The 26,022-nt window shown below is 40.1% G+C and overlaps 1 protein-coding gene across 5 annotated transcripts in view; it reads right to left on the bottom strand.

Moving 5' to 3' along the window:
- SEL1L2 (SEL1L2 adaptor subunit of SYVN1 ubiquitin ligase) overlaps window positions 1–26,022 on the bottom strand; it is a 118,717-nt gene that overhangs the window by 7,919 nt on the left and 84,776 nt on the right. For 3 of the 5 annotated variants that reach the window (XM_067707455.1, XM_067707456.1, XM_067707457.1), the window contains 13 exons: window positions 22,950–23,003; window positions 22,474–22,533; window positions 22,307–22,388; window positions 20,963–21,117; window positions 20,269–20,325; window positions 13,148–13,216; window positions 12,210–12,287; window positions 8,369–8,431; window positions 7,716–7,803; window positions 5,915–6,063; window positions 4,596–4,761; window positions 4,407–4,481; window positions 112–284 (listed from right to left, as the gene is read on the bottom strand). In XM_067707455.1, coding sequence (XP_067563556.1) covers window positions 112–284; window positions 4,407–4,481; window positions 4,596–4,761; window positions 5,915–6,063; window positions 7,716–7,803; window positions 8,369–8,431; window positions 12,210–12,287; window positions 13,148–13,216; window positions 20,269–20,325; window positions 20,963–21,117; window positions 22,307–22,388; window positions 22,474–22,533; window positions 22,950–22,970 — 1,236 coding nt within the window. In that variant the 5' untranslated portion in view covers window positions 22,971–23,003. The remainder of the gene's footprint in view (window positions 1–111; window positions 285–4,406; window positions 4,482–4,595; window positions 4,762–5,914; window positions 6,064–7,715; window positions 7,804–8,368; window positions 8,432–12,209; window positions 12,288–13,147; window positions 13,217–20,268; window positions 20,326–20,962; window positions 21,118–22,306; window positions 22,389–22,473; window positions 22,534–22,949; window positions 23,004–26,022) is intronic. The other 2 variants (XM_067707454.1, XM_067707458.1) reach the window with 2 other exon arrangements.

The following is a 26,022-nucleotide window of genomic DNA, read 5'->3' as shown; positions in this document are numbered from 1 at the left end:
ATATTAAGTCTTTTTCTCTACATTGATGACATCAATGAAGTGTAAAACGTTATACATTTTCCTTCCTGTACAGCTGCCGTTACTAGGTTGGATTATTACCAGCACAATTACCTTTGCGATACCTAAACCATGTTCGTACATATAGGCCAGGTTGAACATGGCTTGTGCGCTGTGGTATTTCTTGGCTGCGATGCTGTAATGCGTGGCTGCTGTTTGATAGTCTTTCTTAGTCCCGTAGCCATAGTAATGGTAATCTCCAATTTTCACTCTAGCGAATGCATTGCCTGATAGAAATATTAGAAAGAGAAGGAGAATAATAACTCAAATGATTCATGTGTAGCTCCTAGTAAATCATTAGTATCAGCCTAATGATAATCTATATAAAAAAAGAAAAAAACACTCGGAATCCCAGAATCAGAATTAGATATGATTTATGGATATGACACACAATGCTAGCTGTCTTTATTGTAGGATAACTCCCACAGTATAGTACAAATGTTCTTAAAGAATAAAAAATTATCAATTTTACCTTTTAGATTCATTTTTTGAAGGTAGGTCAATTCTTGGGAAACTGGATCCCACCCTTCCTTTTCTTAGCCTTCACTCCTGAAGCTCTGCTCTCCTGCATCACCAGTTTCTGCCCCTGTTCTAGTCCCATGCGTCATCCAAACACACTTTGGTATCTTCTATGAACAAAACCAAACCTTTATCCCATGGCATCTCCTTGTAACTACTCCCCATTTCTCTGTTCACTTCACACTCAGCCTTTTCAAAAGTGTGTTCTACACTCACTGTCTCCAAAGCTTCTCCTCCCACATACTCTTCAACCCACCCCACTTTGGCTGCTGCTCCCTCCTCCAAGAAACTGCTATTTTTAAGGTGGTCGATAACCTCCACGCAGCCAGATCCCCTGGTCACTTCTTGTCCTCATCTCACTGGACCACTAAGCAGCACTGGAATCACTGGTGCTGTCTGCCCATGCCCTTTCTTCTCTTGACTTCCCTCCTGCCTCAGAGGCCTGTCCTTTTCAAACTCTTGCCTGACTCCTCCTCTACCCAGCTTCTAAATGTTGGAATATCAAGGGCTTGTTACTGACTCCTTTTTCCCCAGCTCCTCTCCCTTCTTTTCTCTCCTCTCCTCCCTTCCCCTCCTCTCTCCTCCACTCTGCTCTATCTCAACTCTCTTTCCAGGTGACCTCCTCTAGTTCCATGGCTCTATGTTTCCTATTTCTGAACTTGTATCTATATTCCATCTCTCTCTAAGCCCCAGATTCTTACAACTGCCTTCTTGACTTCTCTGCCTGGATCTCAGACTTAAAACATCCACTAGAGATTCTTAACTCCCTGCTACCCCTTCCCCCGAACAAAGTCATCAGTTCCTTTCCTCTATCAGTGCCAGCACCACCATTTTTCAGGCCATAAATCTAGGGGAATTATTCCCAGTTCTTTCCCCTCACTTTCATTATCAAATCCATCAGCAAATCCTGTTGGTTCTACCTTTAAAACACACCTGTTTCTCTCCAGCTCCTCCACCATCTAGTCTAAGCCTGGAATACTACAGCAGCCTCCAAAATGTGCTTTTAGCTACACTTTTCGATCTGTTCTCCACACAACAGCCAAGATGATCTTTTTCAAATGTAAAATCAAATCACGTTATTCCCTGTATTAAAACCCCCAAGCGCTTCACTTTGCACTTGGAATAACTTCCAGATTCCTTACCTGACCTACAAGTTGTGCCTTATCTGTCTTCTGCCTCCCTGGCTGGGCTTACCACATGTCACTTTCTCGGGATGCTCTAGCCTTCTTAATATTCCTTCAACACACCGAGCTCATTCTTGCCTCGGCGTCCCTGCAGTAAGATTCTTCAAGCCCCTCTGCCTGGCATGTTTGCAGTTCCTCTGACTCATCATTCTGGTCTCACTGCAAACTTCGCTTCCCTTCTAGAGCCTTCTCTGACTACCTTGTCAGACCACATCCCACTAGTTGTCCATCCCATCTCCATGTTTTATTTCCTCACAGCATGTATCTCTCTTATCTCATTTGTTTACTAGTTTATTTTCTCTCTCTCTTTCATGAGAGAGAATTTTGAAGCTCTTGATCACTGATATAGTACCAGGATGAGAATGGTACTTGATGAATATTTATGGAATGAATGGATAGACAGGGTAGGAAACTTTTTAGAAAATGCTTCCCCCAGATGTTAAGTATTTTACAATCTTAGTTTCCAACAAACATGAAAATATTCAGGAGTAGAAAAAAATTCATGTGACTTTTTAAGATATGAGACTTCAGTCTTTTGAAGGCCACTTAGGGATGACCTCTAAGCGTCTCTTTGGGGCCCATGTTTCCACTCACTAGGGCTATGTTGATTGAAAAGATGAGGGAATGCTCATGTAGGACATCCACTTCAGCTGTGGCTAACCCCGCTGGCACAGTCTAGGCTTACTTGGAAAAGGGGAAAGTACCCTGTGTGGTATGGTCTGATGTGTATCATTAAGAGCTATAGGACTCCTTCCAAGTTTTTCTTCCCATTTGGCCTAACGCAAAGCCTAACATTTTTTGGAATTGATTCCTTTGGGTTCTGAAGTTCTTTTAGTCTTCTGGAACCCTATACTAAAATGTAATACCATGAGCCGTCTTTAGTTTTCTTGGAGTAGAAGTAACGTTGTAAACTTCTTAAGCTGCAAAAGATATTAGTTGTCAGGGTTGGCTTCTCAGGTGCTTCAAAATGTACAGGTAGCTCGGGGTAAGACCTCATAGAAATGACGTCCAGGAGAGGGGCTCAGAGGGGCCTGCAGAGGCAAGAGACCCCTCGAGCTCTAAAGAGAAACCCACTCCATTTCTAATTTTGCCCAAAGCTATCTTCCTTTGACCCGAAGATTCCTTCTGCACCACAGCCACAAAAGAACAGGACTCTGCATTTTCAAGCTTTGCAAGCAGTAAAGCAGGACCCCTGAGGTCTCTAAGAATGAAATGTTGTGAACAAGCAGATTCTCCAGAGGATTCAGCTCCACCCTAATTAGGGGGCTGATGGGGCTGGGGGGCATGTGGCAATCCTGACAGGCTCCTAGGGGGTCACTAGACAGTGGGAGGGATTTCCCCTCCAATTTCACAGTCACAGGCTGGTGGCTGAGTCCTTATGGTTCAGCACCCTCCTCACACTCCTGGAAGAAACATCGCCAATGACAGATTGGAAACCTAACTTCCATTACTAGATTTCCTAAGCTCAAGACAGCCATTCAGCAACCACATCTTTGGGGACAATCATGCCTGACCTCTCTGGTGACACACAATTATTTTTAGTGGTCTGACAGTTTTATATTGGTGACTTCTGTTTAATATTAATGTCCTCTCATTTTCAATGTCTCTTTTCCTTAGTGCAATTTCCACAGCATTTCCTGGCTTGGAATAAACCTGTATTTGTTACAATTCAGATGATTTGCCATAGCTGAGGGGTTGCTGGTGTTGTTTCCTTACTCCAAACATTTTAGAAAACAGAGACTTTTCTTGTTTTAGGGAATTTCTCACTAAAATCACACAGATGGCTTGCTGCTGCAGTACCAGCTCAGCTGGACCTGAGAAGGCACCACTGTGACTTTTGCTTCTGCCTCATATTAGCATCAGCTGAGAATTGTTTTTATCCCATTCAATTCTTATAGAAAAGGGATGATTCGGCCTTAGCCTGAGACAATTTTAAGAAATTTAATTGGAAGTAAAATTGCTCTCTTACCATAAGAGAGCACCTCACATATCCAAATGCCAATAGTGACAGCTTTGCAGAATCTCTCTGCTATTAGTAATATAATTTTAGGGAAAGAATGGAATGAGACATAGTGATGCAAATGCCACCTGCCACTGCTTTCCCACCAGTGCTCCCTACGGCGGGGGGGAGGATCTTGCTAATTAATTCTTTTTTTCCCTTGATGCTACCATGCTAATGGTTATAATAGAGATCTGAAGCTTGTGGTAATCCTCAATGGGATATTCTAAAAGAAAAATCAAACAAGTCTTAGAGCCATAAGTAATTTAACCTATATAAACTCATTGAAACATAGGTCATATCTCTGATAAGTTTAGAAAAACTCAGCAAATGAGTGACTGAAGCCAGACCAAGAAAACTGATGTCTTGAGTAAAACTGCCATGTTTCAAACAACCGTTCTGGTGTCATGGAGACAGAGCCGTAGAAAAATTCCTATGGTTTGCTAAACTGGAGACCTTGAGAATAACAAAAGAAGTTCCTGGAAATGACCTCTAACCAAAGACTGACCCTAACATCAGTTTGAAATACCACCTGCTAGATATTCTGCACCTTTCTGCCTATGTGCCCAAGAACTCAGCCGGAGCAAATCAGATGCATAATAGTGGACAGGGGCCAAGTAGTGCTCATTTTTATCTAAGTTCTGTACCTTGAGTGGCAGCTCGATTCCATAGGAGAAGTGCCATTGGATACATCTTCTCTTTTTCAAGGATTTTAGCTTTTTCTAAAAAAAAAAAAAAGGAGACATTCCATTAGGAAGGCTTAAAATACCCCTACAGTAAAGTCATATATGCATATGTATGATTGGGGAATTGCAGAGAATTTTAACGTATCTTACTAGATTCCAAAATGAATGCTGAATTGCTTTGAGCTACTTCATAACCCATTTCTGCAAGTAGTGCATATTGAACAAGAGAAGAATCTATATCGCCATTCTTATAGGCAAAGTATGCTGTCAGGAATTTCTCAGCCCAGTGGCCTAGTTCACAGACACCTTTATAAAGCTGTATATACAAAGAGAAATCAAGCAGACTAGTTAGCCAACACACTTCATTCCAGGTAAACGATAAATAACCTCAGTCTTCAGTTCCTGCTGGCTGGTCAGGCAAGGATTTTAGGTCTAAAGCATGGCTTTTGAAAATTGTTTAGGGTGAGGTGTTAATACCTTTCACAGGCATGAAGATTACAGGTGTGTATTTTTTTTTTTTTTTTGTCTTGAGCTTACACTTCCTGAGGCTTGTTTTAAATATGTGTAAATGAACTTTTCTGACTTGGGGGCTATTTGGCAGGACAACAGAATGTAACGACTTCTGTTTTTTAATAAAAGGGATTTTCTGGACGCTGCTGCCCTGCAAGGGTGCGTTATAAGGCTGCAGCTGATGTGGAGAAGAGAGAATGAAGGAAAGACAGTGCCTGAGGGTGTAGGTGACATAACCGTGAGGGAGGTGTGCAGAGCTCCGTGGGGACAACAGGCAACTTAGTTGAATAGCCCTTATGTAACCAAAAGAGGTTAACCATACATAATTCATTAGGAATCGACAAAGGAGCAAATCTAAAGATAGATTATTAGCTGGCAGGTTTTGAAACGAATTTCAGAGAGGCCAGGTTGCAACAGGAAGGTATTTATATTGGTGCAGGGGAAGTGTTTCATGAATCAATGAAGGACATTAAGGTCCTAAAAGCCTTCTTTTGAAAACTGCATCACTATCCCAGGCTGAAAGAATGCACTTTCTCAATTGTCATTCAAATCATCAGAAAAACCTAAGGACCTGGCTTTCTGGGAAGAAGTGAGCTACATTTTCTAGGCTAAATCAAGCCTTTCATGTCCCAAGTCGCAACTCCCAATCCTACTAGAAGTGCCAAATTGCCCTGGAGATTTGATTGAAAGCTGAAACAGAGCTCCATAACTGAATTCGGAGGCAAGCTCTGAACTCGATGAAAAGCCAGATGCAAGACAGGAGGGATCATTTCTCTTCCTCCCTTTCCGAGTCTGAGTTACATCACTGCTTTTCCTCCCTGGCAAATGTCAGTGTCCACATTGTCAGCTGGAAGAAACAAGATAATATCTATAAAATCAAAGACACCAACAATCTAAGGACAGTATCACCTCCTCTCTGTGATAAATGAAAAGTGCTTTAGAAATAGCCCGTGATTTACCTCCACAGCAGTTCTGCACGATCTTAACACTCCTGTTCCTGTGGCGTACATCTTGGCCAGGTAATAAATGGCGAGGGGCTGCCCACTCTGAGATGCCAAGTAAAAATATTTGAAGGCAAGTTTATAATCCTTCCATACTCCAGAGCCAGCTGAAAATTAAAATTATTTTGAGCCACCCCTTATTTACATTGTTTTTTACATTATCATCTATGGATGTAATGCTCATAGTGATTCCTGCTATTTTAAATAGGATGAGAAAAGCCAACCAAAAGTCAAGCTACTCTAGATCTACTATCTGGGGGAAAAAAAGTTGAGTCAGATTTTAAGTAAGAATATGGAAATGTATGTTCTCGACCCATTCAGAAAACTGAAGGAGATGGACTGTTTAGTCTCATGAAAACATCTCCTCAATATGATATAACTGCAGTTAATGAAAAGGAGACCAAGTGGTAGTCTCTGAGGACCAGAAGGCCCTCCATGATGTGTGTCACCATCCCTGTCATCCTTCCATACCAGGAGACCAGTATAGCTCCTCCCAGCCATAACTATGGAGTTTGGAGCCAGTAAATCCCAGCTCCAGGAGGCCCAGCTCAGACTCAGCTCATTGCTTGGAGCAAAGCATTTGGAGCTAGGATGGAGAATCAGCTACTCCCAGCAGCTGGGATTCTTGTCCTGACTCTCCCATTACTCCTTTTGTGACCTGGGCACCCATAAGCACTTCATTTGCAAAAGGAAGGGCTTTCACTAGGTGGTTCTGAAACTGCCTTCCAGCTCTAACATTTCTTAGCCTTTAGAAGCAGTGCCATGTTGCTGCTAAGAGCAAAGGCTCTGGAGGCAGGTCACTTGGGTTTGAGTCTCAGCTCCACCAAGTGTATGATCTTGTGTAAGATGTTTGACCTTGATATGGCTCAGTTTGCTCATCTAGAAATGGTGGGCTACCGCCTAGATGTGTTGAGAGGACTAAATGAGTAAATACATGTAAAGACTTAAACATTAGCCATAACTATTACTCTTATTCTAGATGCTTGAGGAATCTGATAGACCCTGGGCCTGGGATTTGGAATAAACTAGAAGAACAAGGCTATCTTAGGCAACCTCCCAAAACCGTAGAGAACAGGCCCTCCACCTGGGCTATTGTGGAAAATGCCAGATCTGTCTTTTTTTTTTTTTGTGGTACGCGGGCCTCTCACTGTTGTGGCCTCTCCCGTTGCGGGGCACAGGCTCCAGACGCGCAGGCTCAGCGGCCATGGCTCACAGGCCCAGCCACTCCGCGGTATGTGGGATCTTCCCGGACCGGGGCACGAACCCGTGTCCCCTGCATCGGCAGGCGGACTCTCAACCACTGCGCCACCAGGGAAGCCCCCTCTCTGCCCGTCTTTTCAATATGGCACCGAGGATCATCAGATTTCTCACCATGGCCCACTCTCCTTCCTCTCACACTCTGTCTCCTTTCCCTCTGCAACCTCAGTTACTCTTACTAATGCCTGTATGTTGATGTCTCCCCAAATCTTTCTCTCCAAATTTTACCTTTCTTGTGAGTTTCACACTTGTTTCTGGGTTGTGCGCTGAGTGTCACAAGGCACTTCAAACTTAAAATTTTCAAAGGTGAGCTTTCTGATTGCACCTCTTTGTCTCCTCCCCCCAAATGTCCTTTTCCTCCTGTCTTCTTCAAATTCCTCCTCAAATTGCTGCCTGAATGTTCTGTCTAAACCACTTTCACCAATCCTTTGATTTGTCTTAAAAAAGGAGCAGACTTTGCATTTATCATTCTAAGTAAAGCAGCCATATGTGTAGCACTTACAGTAGTACATGAAGCCTAACTGAAACTGTGCGTTTGGCCATCCCTTTTCTGCAGCTTTCTGAAAGTATTTAAGTGCTTCTGCATAATTCTGCAAGATAATTACACTTTGTTACTCAAAGGTACATGCATAACTCCATGGTAACAATTGCCTTCCACTTTTTTTAAGAGCATAGTTAGTGCCCTATGTGATTTAGGCTAATTAAAGCAGTATCAGAAGTATTATACATTTTATTTCATTATTATATTAGATTCTATTAAGAAATAATTATCTTATTTTCATTGTAAATTATGTCTTTTCCTACATTGACAGTAGGTTTTGTTAGATATTGGGGGAAGGTCACTCAAAAGACAAAAGTTAAAGTAAGAAGATAAATTTCTCTATGAAAAAAAATCTTCACGGCTTAGATGATTTCTAAGGTTACTTAGAATCTGTGATTCTAAGATATAATTAGCGTTGTTACTCTTGTCACAAGCTTGTTCTATGTCTCTTTGGCAAATATTTCACTGAATTATTTTATTCTCTATTACTAGATATGATACCTTGGCAAACCAAGTAATAGAGACTAATTCCTTTAGATTAATCAGTGATCATGAATTTCACCCTAATAAATTGCTAGAAATGTTGAAAAAGATAAGAAAATTATTTAACTTACCACAGGAACTCCTTTCCCATAAAAGTAAAGAAGACCGAGCCCATGAAGACCAATGGCATTGCCCTGGAACAGGTTTAAAAATCCAAGTAAAGTCCCAGAAGAATTTACCATACGGAAAAGTATTGCAAAATCATTCACAATATTTGAAATGCAGCTGGTAGGAGATGAACTAAGGCAGGTGAATCAGGCAGTTGGTGTTATTCTGACCCTCTCTAGTTTCTCCTTTCACACTTTCATAACCCACCTCTGACTAGAAAAGAGGGAGATGAAAGTCAAATCTTTCCTCCAGTCTTTCATTCAGCATTTATTTAGTGCTTGCTTTGTGTGTGACTCCGTAACAGGCATTGGGCAGAGGTAGGAGATGAAAGTCAAAAGATCAATAAACCATGATCCCTGCCTTATAGACTCCTGGGCTCTGAGCCACTAGGTAGGACCTCTTAATCATGTCAAATGTGGTAAGTCCTATAGTAGAAACAGATAAAGAGTGTTGTGGGCACCTAGAAGAGGGAGGCTTAGGTGATGGTGGGTGAGACTAGGGACTGAGCAGATTGAGTTGTCGGAGGTGTTGACATTTGAGCTGGGTCTTAAACGATGTGTAGGAGTTTTTCAGAAGGGAGAAGTCTATCTAGACAATTGTTACCTGCTTTGGTCAAAGGAGGTTGACGTAAATGGCCAAATAATATTTGGAGACTCTATGAATTTCAATCTAGCTGTTATGGATGGTAAAACACTGTTACTGCTTGTAAGGTTTATAGTATTTCCTCAGGGACTTAAGTTCTGTTAGAAAACTCTCCAAATTTCTCTTTACCACTTAAATGTATTTATTTGTAATTAGTTTTAATAATTTAATAATTGAAATGTAATTATTGCTGATGCAACCAGAATATTCCTCGGTGATACAGGAATAGCACATAACTAGAGAAGGCATAGTTCAACAACTATTTCAAGACTCCAGACTTTGAGCCTATGCATGTCAAAGGGCCAGCTATTGTAAGAATTCTTGAGGACGGTCCACCTGTATTTAAAACAGCTGGTATATGTCTACTATCCTCTTCCCTCTTCTCCCCTGACTACTACCTGTGGTTCCAGGAGTTTTAGGATAGACTGCTCTGGGGATAGTAAGGCCTGGTGTGATCCATGTGGTAAAGTCTAGTGAGTCTGTCTCCTTTTAACTATCTTCATTTAGATGTTGAGAAAAAATGGGAGGGAAGGGAAATGAGAGGAAGGGAAGAGGAAGGGAGAAGGAGGAGAAAGGTTAGAATACTAGGGACACATTTCTTTCTTTCTCTAAGAGAATCCTTGGGAAACCAGGGTCTCATTGGATGACTCACCAACTGTTTAAGGCCCAGAGTACCTGTTTAGAATGTTCAGCTCAGGAGTGGCCAACTCAGATACCTCCAGAGCCATGCAAGTAATGTAAGAAGTACATTAAGCCCGGTGATGGGGGAGTGGTGGAGACTGAGGCAAACCGGAGAGCACCTGCCCTGTCGAAAGGCAGCAGCACCTCCCCGGCTCTCTGCTGCAGCCAACTGTCATCATGTGGAAAGGCCGCCTCACGTGGACAGCTCTTCTCATTTTCCAAGAAAAGCCGAACATCCAGATTTTGATATGAAATTTCCTAATTTTTAAAACTCTTTCTGAGCCAAACAAAACATACGTGCAGGCACCAACCCCCCCACCCCATACATAACTTCTGCCTTAGGGCTCAATGCTCTAGCTTAGGTTAACTGACATGAACTTAGGGACCAGATGGTCATATTTGGCAAATATTTGATGAACCCCTACAAGGCACTAAGACCATTGGCCTCCTCTAGGTGAAGAGACATGGCCTTCAGACAGTAGGAGAGAAGGCACAGGGTAGAAGCAGTAAAGTGTCTAGCAGTACACAGAGTGAACACAGGGCAAGTTCAGAAGAGGGAAAAGATGTGTGCCAAGGGAGTAGGGGTGGCTTTGTGGAGGGAGAGAGGATCGAGCTCTGCTCTGGGGGATGGGTATTCAGAATGGGGGATTCTGGGAAGGGGGGAATGACAGAAGTGTGAAGATGGGGATGGGCCTGATGTGTTCAGAGGTGTGAGAGAGGAAACCAGAAGAATATGGTCCAACTTGGGCCCAACACAGGATAACTGTTCATGTTTCTGAGTAAGACACAAGAAGTCATAGAGTCTATAGCTTTGCATCCTGGTACTGATATGACTTAAAAACAAATTTAAAAAGCAACAGTTTAAAAAATAGTTGTAAAAGAAGAGTATGGGTGTGCAAGAGTGGGAGGCAGAAACTCTTACTTTGATAGTGACCCCAAGTGAGGAATCTAATAAACTGTCCAGGAGATGGTGAAGGATTACATGGCTATGTCCACCTGATGCCATTCATAATAATGCCCATAAAGGAAGGTAGCTCAGGTTTAGAACACGAGTAGCTCAGATCACTACTGGTTACACAGCCCTTGAATAGCTTGGGGGAGCTGGGTTAATTTACACACTCAGCTCCCTGGCATCATTCCTTTGCGCTGACAAATCAGCATTATCTGCCCAGTCACATGAGATCTTCCTCTGTTACATTATACCACCTCTTTTTCAGTCTGCTCTCCTTGTCATCCTAATCTAATGGTACTCTGGATGCCTGTCTTGCTGAGCAACAATTTCATACAAATTACAAGGGAGAGGAGAGGAGCCGAATACCAGCCTTCTCAGTAATTTAAACCACAATAGCAGCAGCTCCGAGGTGCTAGTCGTTTATAAATAGGCTCCTGAAGCAGCGTGTGGGCTTTTAAAAACCGAGAACACTTGAAAATATTCTCCATTTGAGCACATCTCTCCTGCCTGTGTTGCTGTAAGACAGTGGAAGACAACAAAATGCTTCCTACTGTGCAGGATTAGAAAGTTTATCAAGGCTGTTCTCCAACGTTAGGTTGGTGAGTGTTGTCATGAGGACGTTCTTTATGCACTACAGGGGTTTAGGGGAGTCTGCTAAATTTCACCTGACAGATACCAGCCTCACTGATCTTAGGAACCAAGGCAAGAACTTCAGTGGCAGGAGCCACACTACACAATTTCTATATTTCCTCACAGATCCAATCCATTCTGCCTCGGATATGCTTTGAACTTCATTCTACCTTACTGGCCCCAGACTTCGAAAGATAATAGCTGACACACACACTTATTGTGTGCCAGGCACTGCTTTAGGTACTTTACAATATGAGGCATATAACTATTAACTCATTAAATCCTGACAACAACAATATGAGGCAAATTTTCCTATGTTCTCATTTTATAGATAGGAAAATTGAGGCACAGAGAGGTTAAGTAACTTGTCCATGGTCACACAGCTAGTAAGTTGAAGGACTGGCATTCAAACCAGGGATTCTGTCTCCAGCGCCACACTCTCAATCATATTGTCCTGGCTGCCCGACAAACTTCTGCCTGAGCCAGAGCCTTTGGGTAAGATCAAAGGAGAAAAAACTGGGCATTTCTTGGCTGTCTTTGTACTCAACTTACTGCAGTTACTGACTGAGTTTTCCCTTCCTCAGTCCTCATTTTTGTTTCCTGTTTCCTGAGCTAGATGGCCTCATCTACTGCATGGTGGAGGGGAGAGCTGAGCTTCTGTCTGGCCTCCAGCTAGGACAGCACAAGGCACTGCCATTTTCCATTTACCAAGAAGGTGAGACGTGTCTCTGCCTACCCCCAACCCCATATTTTATTGTCAACGATATTTTTCTTCCCCGGGACCCTAAACGCCTCCCAGGCCCATTAGTCTGGCATGGGGCTTTGGACTTAACTCTTCAACACCAGTCTGCATGTAATAAAAGGCAAGTGTTTTTTACAGAAATGGGCTGAATACATACCTTATTAGCTGCCATAGAAAAGTATTTGAAAGCGGTAGCATTATTTTGTGGTGCTGCAACATTCCCTTCTAAATACATCTACAAAAAAATAAAATAAAATAAACGAAAAGATGTAAAAACTAAGGAATTTGAGGGTGATGAAAATCTTTGAGAACTACATAGAGGTGATGGTTGCACAACATTGTGAATGTAGTAAAGGCCACTGAAGTGTACACTTTAAAATGGTTAATTTTATGTTATTTGAATTTCACCTCCATTTTTATAAATGGAAAAACTAAGGATACAATCTCTTACATACATTCTGGAGTGCCCTTGCCCAAGGGCAAAAAAAAAAGGATCCTATCTGTGTTTTTTCATGTTTCCTTGCATCTAAATTTACTGTATGTAGCCCTCTGGAAGCAGGGCACTTGTCCCCATGGTTACTGATGCAGACTGGCTGCGGGGAGCCAAGGACAGCACACAGGGGTGTGAGTGGTCTTTGAAGGAGAGAAGAAGATGCCTCTCCAGAGGGACACTCCACAACAGCTCCTCCCATCAGTCAGGGAGGAGCTGGGTTTGGTCAGTCTGGAGCTGGTTCTCATTCCAGGGATGGAGGAAGGAGGTACCCTCGATGGGTCGAGGCCTGTCCCAATCTAGCCCAGATCTCCTGTTACCCGCCAAGGGCTCAACAGAGGGGCTCTGAGCTACACTCAGCCGGGAGCCCTGGGCCACATTCACTTTCAAGACGGCTTTTGGTGCCCTGGCTAAGGACCACTATTGTATGGGGCTTCTTCCCAAACTGTCACCTCAAGAATGCTACTCTCAGTTTGTAGCCGAAGGCCCCGCTTAGCTGCTTCCATGAAAGAGGTGTGCAGCCCTGTCACCATACCCTGGGTTCAATTAGCTGGTACTATTAGGTTTTAAGAAATGAAAAATATTGGTCAAGATGAAGCTTGTACCTTTCCTATAAATGCCATGGCATTTGCACTCCCAGCTTTTGCTGCCTTTAAGAAGTAGTATAATGCTTTCTGGAGAGAAAAGAAACAACATTATTGACAGTAATGAACATATCATACAAAATAGCTTTTGAACTAAATTTTATTTCATTAAACATGCGTTAAAAACTATCTATGAAATGCCCACTTTGTTTAAAGCACTACTCCAAGTGCTATTTCAGTCACAAACTTGAAGAGTGGGAGATAAATATATATATTTCATATATATAATTTTAGAATGTTAGGGCTTGTTTCTCACATTTGGAAAGGCATGATAGGCATGTGGCTTTGTGGAGGACAGATAAATCCCAGCTGCAGAACTAAATACTCCATTATTTTAAAAAAGTACACTTGTATGTTGTCAGTATGTACTTATTGCATAAGACAGTTTGTGTAATTGGCAGAATTGGATATACAGCATCCTAATGTTTATGAGGCAGAGGGAGTAAGACTAGACACAGCTGGCTGCCTGCTGAGCCCAGGCCTTTCTGCAGAGGTGAACTTCAGACCAATTCTTTCTAAATCAAACTGAAGGGGGCCAGCAAAGCCTCTGATCCTCTCTGGGTCATAACGTTAAATGAAATGCTCAGTCTAGAACGCATGGGAGCTGACCTGTCTCCTGCTGCCTCATTCCTTAGGCCTCATCTTGACCTTCCATCAGTTCTCCTCAGAGACCACATGGAGAAATAAAAGAAATAAGCCCCAGGAATGAGAAATGAAGACACACTCTCCAAAGTGTCTTATTAGGACACAACTCTTCTCTCTTTAAAAAGCCTTGACTAGATTGATGTGCAAGGATCCACTCCTTCCCAAAGAGAAGAGGATGTTTAAGGAAGAAATGCAGGTCGTTCTTTTATACGTAAATTTGCTCTAGAAATATTGCCAACTTATTTGAGAACCACACACTTGTTACTAAAGTCGGTCTGCCTTGTGGACATAAAGTAAATACAAACGCTACCATCCTGGACCTCATCACATCATACATCCGTTCTCCCATCCACCTCTTCTATTCTTCACTTATCCTTTCAAGAACTTGGTTGAAACCTGCCATACATATGGTAGTATGGCAGGTATTATAGGTGATTCATAGATGAGTAAAAAACCCTATCCCTACATTTGCTCCCTAACAATACTGTTGAGAAAAAGGAGTAGATGTAAATAGCAGTAAGACAATAAGTGATAGGTGAGATAAAAGGAACACTGAAAAGAATTAGATGGGTTTAGAATAATAGAAATTGTATGCAGCTCTATGTTAAGTGTTTTACAAGCTTTTTCTCACTCAGTCTTCACAACAGCACCGTAAGGAAGCTATTATTAATATCTGCGCCTATTTAGTGACACTCAGAGTCATGCAGTTGGTACTGGCAACCCGCCAGCAGCCTGAATCCAATTCCCATGTCCTTGGCACTCTGCCTTCATGGTTTAAAGAAGGAGGGCTTAAATGATAAAGGTCATACAAAAGATAAAGGATTCACTGTGCAGAAGGCATCACAGGCTGAGGGAATAACATGAACAAAGAATGGAGATGGGAGTGTCCAAGGTGTGTCCAGGAAATAGTAGTTACTTTGGTACACCTGAAGTAGAACATCCAAAAGCTAGGACTAGCAAAAATGTGATGGGGCCGTATTATAAACAGTCTTGAATACCAGGCTAAGGACTTTCATTTTATTTGGTAAAAAATAGAAGCCATTGGAGATTTATGAGCATGAAGTAGTCTTGAAACAAATGCTGTCTAAAATGTCTGGAATCACGTAGGTGCCAATTGGATAGGAGACAATTGTAGCAATGTATGATTTACCAATTACATATTGGTAAATAAATCAAAGGTATGACTAAACATATGATTTACCAATCACGTTTATCAGAACACATCAGTATAAGAAATAATCGTATTTCTTATGAATATCTCTACTGAGCCAAGACCCGAATATATCCATCAGTAACTATAATTTGTGCAAGTCATAGTACAAATTTGCTCCAGGCTTTGGTTTCTTCATTCATGTTCTCTTCCTCTGTGCTTTCGGGAACCCTGTCCTTCCCTATCATGGCATGCATCCATTGACCTGTCTGCTTAATTTTTTGTCTCCCCCAGTGTTGAATTCTCTGTATCTTAGCACAGTGTCTACTGTATGTTAGGCACTCAGAAAATATTTCTGGAATGAAAGAATAAATGACTGAATGAAAAGATAAATTTGTCAATCTCTAAAACAAGGGGACTGGATTTTAATTTTTATGGTCCCTTCCAGCTCTAGCATTATGATTCTATGAAATCATTTTCAAAGTCCAGTTTCAGAATTTGGGCTCAAATATTTGGCAATAGAGAGCTCTGGGGAAAAAGTTACATTCTGGGACTCTAGATTTGAACTGTTAAAAGAGAATCGTCTATTCCCTAGAAGCAAATAAGAATCCTGGAGTTTTCCCCATCCTTCAATATAATGATCTTGTAAAGACCAAAGGAATTGAGGCTCTCTCTCATTTCCCCTTCCTCTTTCCTGGCTTACTTGGCATCTCAGCTCTCTTTTCTTTATCTTTACGTTAACCTGCCTTTAATGCTATTGTTTCAATTGCATAAACATTTATTAAACACTATGTGAAAGAACCATGCAAGCTACTTTGATGGCTATGCATGGGCAAACCTGAGTTCTTGCTCTCAAAGAGTCAAGTATCCATCCATCCATCCATCCATCCATTCATCTATCCATCTGCTATGGTCTGCATATTTGTGTTCCCCCCAAATTCATATGTTGAAAACCTAATGCCCAAGGTAATTGTATTAGGAAGTGGGGTCTTTAAGAGGTGACTGGCAGAGCTCTCATGAATGGGATTAGTGCCCTTGAAAGCGGCCCCAGAGAGCTAATCTGCCCCTTCTGTTATGTGAGGATACAAGGAGAAGTCTGCATTGCAAGAGGGCCCTCACCCAATCATGCTGGTACCCTGATGTCAGACTTCCAGCCTCCAAAACAGTGAGAAATAAACTTTCATTGTTTATAAGCCACCCAGTCTGTGGTATTTTTGTTATAACAGCTCAAACAGACTAAGACACGATCCATCCATCCATCCATTCTTCAAATATTTACTGAGCACCCACCATCATATTTTACTGATTCTAAGATGTACAGCCCCCAACTCCTCTCCCATTTTAATCAGGACATTTCTTACTATCAATGGCATCATATAATTTATATTGGGAGTGTTTTCTCTTCCTCAGTAGAACATAATGTATCTTATAATTGATGGTGTCTTAGATAGGATGAACTATGATATGTCTCAGGCATTATGCTAAGTGAAGTTTCATTATTTGAATGCACATCTCTTTTTTTAAAAAAAATGGACATGATTTTTTTGTTGGTTCTAAGGAAGTCCCTAGTTTAATCAGTTTGTAACATTTCCTTTAGAATGAAATGCCAAGAAAATGTATTGTTCTAAAAACATTTGTGAAACTTCTTTTATCACAGGTTCTATAAGCCACTCTTAAAGGGGATAGTATTAGCTCTGTTCTTTTTAATAGGTGGCAGGGTGGACAAAGCTGTTGCCTTTACATACTTGATATTATTCTTCCACTAGGTTTAATTTAATTATGCACTATCCACTTTAATAATATGCACCAAAACACCCAGCTTTCCTAATCCAATTAATTCTGAGCCTGTATATATTTAGAAATGCAAATGACGTTAAAATATATGTGTACAAATTCAAGACAATGTAATCAAGAATTGCATATACAATACTTTTCAATAATTAAGAATTTGGTAGTGGGGAGGGTAAGGTGAAAATGTTGCCTGTGGTGACAACTCATAAGAGAAATTAATTCAATCAAACAATGAGGAGGGGGAAAAAAGGCAAGCTAGTCATTTCCAGGTATTCTGATGTTTAATCTGCTGGGCAGTACTGGGCATCACTTATATTTATAAAGAGCCTTACACTACTAATTTTCTTTGGTGGACTAAAACATCAGCATACTGATTCAAGTGGTGGTTCTTAGGCTGGGGAAAATGTCTAATTCTTAGGATGCTGTCATTCATTCATTCACTCATTTACTCATTTATTCAGTAAATATTTACTAAGTACCTAATATGTACAAGGTACTAATCTGAGTACAAGACACACAGTAATGAGTAAGATAGATAAGAATTTACATTCCATCATGGGGAGACAGCAAACAGGTCAAGATCAGTATAGTACAAGGAGTGAGAGGGGCTAGAGAAAAATAAACACAGCATGATAGGATAAGTGATAAAAACGTAGAGTTGGGCTTCCCTGGTGGCACAGCAGTTGAGAGTCTGCCTGCTGATGCAGGGGACACGGGTTCATGCCTCGGTCCGGGAAGATCCCACATGCCGCGGAGCGGCTGGGCCCGTGAGCCATGGCCGCTGAGCCTGAGCATCCGGAGCCTGTGCTCTGCAATGGGAGAGGCCACAACAGTGAGAGGCCCGCGTACCGCAAAAAAAAAAAAAGTAGAGTTGATCAAGAAAGCCCTCTCTGAGGCAGTAAGACTTGAAGAATGAGAAGCTAGACATGGGAAGAGCTGCAGCAACAGCCTTTCAGAAATTGGCTTTATCCTTTTATCTTCTCTCTCCCCTCTGCATCTCCCATGCTCTTCCAAGTTGATTTTGATGCAGCTAAGCTGTGGCAAGTTGCAAAAACGGCCACAATACTTTGCAGTTCTGCCTATTAAAAGGAGAAATTCTTTTTCCTACTCCTTCAATGCTGGCAGGCCTCGTGACTTACTTTGGCCAAAAGAATGTGGCAGAAGTGATTTCGGCAGTTCCAACCCTAGGCCTCAAGAGACTTTTGCTATTGTATTTGTAGAACCTTTGACTGCCATGTGAAAAGCTTGGGCCAACTGGCTGGAGGATGAGAGCATGAAGAGAGACCCAGTCATCTCAGCTGTCACAGATGAGGCCATCATAAATGGGCCAGCCCTGGCCAAAACTCTAGCTAACTATACATGTGTGAGTAAGCCCAGCCAAGATTAGTTGAGCCTGGCCCAGACCGGAAGAATTACTCAGCTGAGCCCAGCCACAACTACTGACCTGCCAAAATCATGAATTAAATAAATGGTTGTTGTTTTAAGCCACGTAACTTTGGGAATGGCGTTTATGATGGTAGCCTAAGCTAACTGATATATAAGCCAATCAGTCTTGATACCTTGACTGGAGTCCTCCATGCAAGCTCAGATTTATTAGACTGAGGAAAGCAGGAAGGACCAGCTTGTGCTTGCCCAACTACTGGGATGGTTCTGGAATTAAACCAGCCTTTTTAGATGTCTAGATGGGAAGATTGGGGCCCAACATACCACCAGAGAATTTGGAGAAACCTGAGTGATTATATCATTCCTTCTTCTTGCTTTACAAATGAGGAAACTAGATTTCAATGGCTGCATTTTTTTAATTTGTGTTTTGTTTTTGCCCAGGTCAAGAGTAAGCAAAGTTTAAAGAAAAGAGCACAGGCTTTGAATGTGGAAATCCTGAGTTCAAATTTTACTCCTTAACAATCTTACTACCTAGCTGTGAGATTTGAAACAATTTACTTCATCTCTCCAGCCTCAGCTTCTCATCTGTAAAACAGAGATAATGAATGTGAATGAGCCCACAGTAGAGCCTGACTGGGCTCCTGGGTGATACCCAACTGCCTAGCTGTTGCCACTACAGCACCAGACTCTTCTATTGCCAGCCTTGGGATTGCACCTCATTCTCACCTAGAGGCAGCTACAGCTCCCATCTGGTGTTCATGGTGGCTAGAGGTGACTGCAAATATTGGGTTGGCCATAAAATTCGTTCGGGTTTTTCCATACCATCATACAGAAAAACCCGAATGAACTTTTTGGCCAGCCCAATGCTTAGCTTTGTGGGATCTTATGTACTCTGCAAAGCTTAGTGGGCATTCCGTATAGGCATGGTTTGGGCACCTTCACAATCAAATTTTTTCTTTATGGAAAATGGGGAATTCTCAGTTATGCATCTTATAGTTAACAGGAGAAACTCATTGCAGGCTGAAATCTGATGTTGGAATCATGTGAATCCAGAACTTCTCATCTAAGAAGCTAAAACCTTAGTTATTGTGAAGATTTTAAAAAATCTGAAGACCTTCAGTTGAGCTGTCTTGGAATGCATATGCTTATTTCAATTGCTACCTATTTTATCACATCTTATAAAATTAACTTTGACATTTACCTAATGAGTATAGTACCTCATATAAAACACAAACTATAGTACCAAAGGTACATTCATAAAATAAAATATAAAGTGAAACAGAAAGTAATAACAGATCAGTCTTTTATGTAACTGCCACACAAATTAGTTATTTCTATTGCTTAACCATTGGGACTATGTTGAAATAGAGTGTGTGTTCCTTTGAGACAGTGAGCACATGGCTTGTATAAAATGACAAGGGCTGCAAAATCATCTTTTAAAAGAATCCCAGTTAGTTCCCAGATCTGTGGGGATCTAAGGCCTTGAAACCACAATCAGGATTACGACAAGATCTCATCCAACATCTTTGGCATCTTACTGAGGAGGATCCTGTGTAGGTCAAGTTTATTTGCTTTTTTCTCCACCATAAATGTGAATTGTTAATTAATCTTCTAACCTCACTGGGATCAGGTAAGATTAAGCAAAGTGATTGAAAGGAGCTTTGCAAATGTATAAAGATGATTAATAATATACTTAATTATATTGGAAGCAGTCTGTCCTCTAATCTAGCCAAGTGGGGTTGAGGTGTTAACTCCCAGGTAGACTTTCCACAGCTGGCCTTTGGGAATGGGTGTATCCTCCTCACCTAACCCCAGTTCAACAGTGAGTTTGGGTGGGAAGAGAGAGGGTTCAGTGGGACCATGGAAACTCCCCAGCCCCAGCTACTCCTTCACAGGCCTCTACCCGCTTTGTACTTGGAGGCAGGTAGGAAAAGTGCTTTCTCTAGTGAACTTTGTTCTTCCTCAAAAACTGGGAAGCAGATCTGACCAAGGAAGCAGCAGTGGGCTTTCCCCAGCAACTCTTCCACCCACCCTCTCACCTTTCATGGCCCCGCCAACCTCTCTCACCATTATCCTTCCCACCCCACATGACTGAAGCTTGAGATTGACTTACATAGTAATCCTGATCTAGACCCTTCCTCCCAGTTAGATGTAACTGTCCAAGAGATACCTAGAAATGATGAGTTTTGACAATTATTTTAGTAGTAGTATTCATTTCAATAAAGAAAAAAATTACTTGATGATTTTAATGCAGTATATTGATCCAGTTTGCTACAATTGGCATGTCTTAAAAAAGAAGCAGAAAACCGTTCCCAATTCCATGTTTTATTGGGTTGATGTTGGTCATATGGCTTCCTCAAGGCCAGAAAGCTGGCCTGGTGATGTACAGCAACACCCGGGCACGCAAACCTAGTGGCTTTAACTCTTGGTTCTCAAAGGTCACACAAATGCTGTCCTATTTCCATTCCCATTTCCAAGGACAGGGTATTTCTGGATCCTGGTAAGAGTTCATTCATATTAAAACCAACATTGCATGGTACTTTTTTTCTATAATTACAATCTAGTTTTTTTTTTTGTAATAATTTTTTTAGGAGTAAATGCAAAAAACAATGCCATTACTATTGCAACTGGTTCTCCCATAGGCTATAAGGAACTGAAAGATACAGACAAAAAAGTAGAACAAAGAGGGGGTTCTCTTCCCTTTCCCATTCAGGATGGAGCATTGTTAACCCTTCTAGGACTCAGAGAGAACTAAGCCCTTTGTAATTTGCATGCTCTAAAAATTCAAGCTCATCTGTATACATTACTTGTATCTGAACATCTCCTCTTTCAGCCAAAAATTTATAGTATTGGTATATGTCCCAGTCCAAAATCTCACTGTTAGAACTCAGATTTTCAGGTCTTTCAGTTAGTCTCACTTTTTCCACTGGAACACCTGCACTTTTTTCCAATTTGTCAGCAACTGTGAATAGAAACAAGCCAGAGAGTAGCCAGAATACACGGACTGTAAGAGACAGCAGTCAGCTTACAGAAAAAAACTATTAGGCCTATTCTCTTTAAATTGTGCAGAGATCTGGTCTACTAACAGAAAAGAAATATCCTTAGGAGATAGAATTTTGCTTATTTGGTTCTCAGAAAAGTACAAGACACTACTTATTTTTTGCAGCCTATACAAATATTGTATCAATATATGTAAGACCCTAGCCAAGCAGGCTCAGGAAAGAAGACAGATTTCAGAAGAAGGCAACCAACTCCTTCTATCACTGACTTTTACTGGGTATATTGAAACTACAATACAAGAGTAAGAACCGCTTCTTAATTATTTCCTATGGATAGTCTGAAAATAAATTTCAAATATGGTTGAGTAAACCTAACAAAATACACAATTTGAAATATATCTGGTAATTCCAGTTTCATTAAGCATACAAAAACATCTTGATACATATAACATCTTTAATTCAAAAGTAATTTTTTTCTTTCTTTTCTCAGATCCTAATAATGTCAAAGATGTAAATTCAGATGTTATTCTGATCATAGAAATTAACCATGGACTTTACCCTATTCACTTCTTGGAAGGTTTTTATTTAAAACTCTGTTATGTAGTCTGGTTCAGTGATGTTGCATGAGGAAATATTACATGCAACTTTGAAAATGATTCTAGGAATATATATTAACCTTGTGCTCTGTTTTTTGTAGACAAAGGATAGGGTAATAGAATAATGGTTACTTGAATTGTTCTCAAGTGCAACAATAGAGATTGCCAAGGTATGTACCTTACATCCATTTCTTCAGGAATTTTTAACAGGTCATCCCATATTCTTCATGTTAGAATTACAGAAACTGCTTAATATTTATTCATGTTATATTTAAATTCTCAGTTTAAGGAAAGAAGATCACAAGATCAAGTAAAATAGAATTGTTTGGAGACATGAACTAACAAAAATAAAAGATGAGTACAATCATTTAAAACTTTTGGAAAAGTAACTATTAAGAAATCAGAAACTCTACATTGTATTAAAAGAATTGTATTATAACCAATGTTAAAGCACAGTCTTTAAATACTTTCACAAATATTTCAACTAGTATTGATTTGTTTTTTTAATTGCTTGGCAAATCTCTTTATCTTAAAATAAATTATGTGGATTACTCACTATAATCTGCCACTTTCTTGTAATGACTTAGGGCAACTTCGCAATTCTGTAGAACACTGATTCCTGACAAATATCTGTACCCCTAAAACACATATAAATTCTTAATATTTTGACAATGTTATGTTTATACCACACCTATTTGGGCCCAAGAATATTTAATTACAAACCAAAATCATCTGGGATATCATGCTTCCTCCAGCACTTCCAAAGGTGTAATATATCAGTGCCTAAAGTTTAAAAAAAAGGTTATTCGACATTTAAATTTGGAACTCAAACCCAATCATTGCCTTTTTATTCCTAACCTTGAACTACTCCAAAATAAATTACAAATTTCATTCTCTTTCTCTGTAAAGATGGCTGCCATTCACTGGGGGCTTATTGAGCTCTGGAGTCTGTGAAAAGGGGATTGTACATGATATTTCATTTAAACATCACAAAACCCCTATGGAGTAGATATTATCTGAAACTTGATAATATGGAACATTAAGAAACAAATGGCATTAGGACCCTAAACTTCTCTAACTATTGAGCTGTGCTCTTAACCACCACACTAGAGTGAGCCCTTCACTTAAAGAATAGACTCTCTATTCAGTGTCCCTTTAAAAAATCATTTTTGTTCCAGAAAAAAATAGAATGACCTTACCTTAGCTTGATTGTATTCCATTCCTATTCCACAAGAAGACAAAAATCCTAATGCCTAAAGCCCAAAAGAAAAAGAAAAACTCAACAAATCCATTTATTTTACAGCTATTCTTACCTACATCAGTAAGGGGTATTTTAAATATCTGCTCTATAATTATTTATATTGTTAACTTATTTCTTATACCATAGCAAATTACCTTATTACACTTTTGCTAAGGCAACAAGAAAAATTTGGAAAAGGTTATAATAGTGGAAGTTTTGTATAATATATGTGAAAATAAGCTAATACTTACTGAATTTTAGAATAATTATAGTAATAAAATAGTATAAACCAATGCTCTCTATGTGTTTACCTTTCTTGGCAATGAAAAGACTTTTTTCTCCAATACTTTTAAATTTTAATTTGAATACTTTTTTACATATTTTAAAAATAAAATGTGATAGATATAAAAAGTTCAAACAGGAAGAATTATATTGAATAAAAAGTGAAAGTCTGAACACAGAGCAAGATGGTGGAATGGAAGCCCCGAGCCTTGTTTCTCCAATGTATCCAAAATACACAGTCCAAAAAGCCTTTATGAGAACTTCAGAAGCCAGTTAAGAAATCATAGTTACCCAGTCAAGCTCACAGCAAAGAACAGCCAATTAAAATAGGTTAGAAAAGCCATTAGTTAATCTGCAATCTTATTGCAGGTTTTTAAGGTTATTTAATCTGCAATCACTCCTCCCCCAGGCCAGCACAGCTTGGTGTGATCAGCAGAAAAAGTCCAATTTGGAGCTTCTCCCTTGGGAGGGAAAGAGGAGAGTGGAACTTAGGTCCAGTATTCCAGCTTTTGGTGGGATTGCCTGAGGTACTGATTTCTGTCTTGCCTGATACAGGGTGCTAATGGGGAACCAGCATACTTTCAATTCCCCAGGGGGCTTCTGAGAACAAAAGAGCTCATGGGATTGTTGCAGCATCAGAGAATTTATAGCATACTGCAGATGGCAGCCAGCACAACTCTGCACAATCAGGAGAAACAGCCCACCTCATGGCTTCTCCCTTGGGAAGGAAAGAGAAAAACAGAGTGGGAATTCTGACTTTTGAAGAGGGGCTGATGGAAGATTTGGCTTTCATCTCATCTGATTTGGAGCACTGACAGAAATGGAATGCTTTAGATGCTGGGGGCCTCTAAGCAAAAAAGAGAGCTTGGAGGCTTGTTGCAACACTAGAGAACCTGCAGTACCACAGAAGGCAGTACCACCAGAGACAGCAAGTGATTACAACCTCCTGAAAAAGAAACCTCTGTAATTGGGAAATTACAAACACAAATCCAGAGAAGACACATTCCCAGAAAATATTTGAGAGACCCCCAGAATCTCTAGCTGTGTTTATTGGTGAAGGTCTTCCTCTGTATAAATCTAGTCCATAAAGACTGGGAAAGGTGGCCGTTTCCCCAAATGCATAAATCACAGCAAAAAATAACAAGGCAGATAAAGAAACAGGGAAATATGGCCCAACCAAAGGAATAAAGTAAATCTTTAAAAATTACCCTAAAGAAATGGAGATTTACAAATTACCAGACAAATAATTCAAAACAATCATCTTAAGCTCAAAATGCTACAAGAAAACACATATAAACAACTAAATGAAATCAGCAAAATGATGCATGAACAAAATGAGAAAATCAACAAAGAGATAGAAACTATTAAAAAAATCTTACAGAAATTCTAGAGCTGAATACAATAATAGAATTGAAAATTTCACTAGAGACGTTCAACAACAGATTTAATCAAGCAGAAGAATCAGTGAACTTGAACACAAGTCATTTGAAATGATTGAGTTGGAGGAACATAAAAAAAAAGGAATTTAAAAAAGTGAAGAAAGCCTAAGGGACTTGAGGGACACAAAAAAACTGAACATTATACACATTATGGGAGCCACAGAAGACTGAGATAAAAAGGGGCAGAGAGCTTATTTTAATAAAATTTGGATGAAAACTTCCCAAACCTGAGAAAGGAAATAGGTATCTAAATTTAAGTTCAAAGAACTCCAAGTAGGGAGTCCACTCAAAGAGACCAACACAAAGACACATTATAATCAAAACAAAGACATAGAGCACCAGATGCAGCAAGAGAAAGGAGACTTGTCATGTACAAGGAAGTTTCCATAAGATTATGAGCAGATATCTCAGCAGAAACATTACAGGCCAGAAGAGAGTGAAATGATATATTCAAAATGCTGAAAGAAAAAAGCTGTCAACCAAGAATACTGTATCTGTACAACCTAACCTTCAAAAATGAAGACAAAATATAGAACTTCCCAGATAAGCAAAAGATGAGGGAGTTCATCAACACTAGAGCTGCTTTACAAGAATTGCTAAAGGGAATCCAAGTTGAAATGAAAGGATGTTAGCCCGCAACACAAAAGCATACAAAAATATAAAGCTCTCTGGTAATAATAAATACATAGACAAACAAAGAATCATGTAATACCGTAATGGTGGTGGATAAGTCACTTTTAATTCTGGTAGAGAATTTAAAAGATAAAAGCATAAAAGATAACTGTAACTAAAAAACTATGTTAATTGATAACAAAATATAAAAAGAAGTGATTTGTGTCACTAATAACATAAAGTGGGAGGAGGGCAGAGTCTATGTGATTGAAGTTAAGTTGATATCAATTTATAATAGATTGTCATAACTATAAGACGTTTTATGTAATCTCCAGGGTAACTACAAGGAAAATACCTACAGAAGGTGCACACAGAAAATGAGAAGGGAATCAAAGCATGCCATTACAAAAAAATAAATGAAAGACAAAGGAAGTCATCAAGAGAGGAAAAGAAGGACAAAATAACTATAAAACAAACAGAAAACAATGAACAAAATGGCAATAATGAGTCTTTCTCTTTAAGTAATTACTCTCAATTTTTATATGGATTAAACTCCCCCAATTAAAAGACATAGAAGGCTCAATGGAAAAAAAACAAGATCCAACTTTATGCTGTCTACAGAAGACTTACCTTAGATATAAAAACAAACATAGGCTGAAAGTGAAAAAAAATGGAAAAAGATATTCTATGCAAGCTGTA

The sequence above is a fragment of the Pseudorca crassidens genome, chromosome 15 (assembly GCF_039906515.1).
Source record: "Pseudorca crassidens isolate mPseCra1 chromosome 15, mPseCra1.hap1, whole genome shotgun sequence".
Taxonomy (NCBI): domain Eukaryota; kingdom Metazoa; phylum Chordata; class Mammalia; order Artiodactyla; family Delphinidae; genus Pseudorca; species Pseudorca crassidens.
This window is presented reverse-complemented; position numbering and strand designations above follow the sequence as displayed.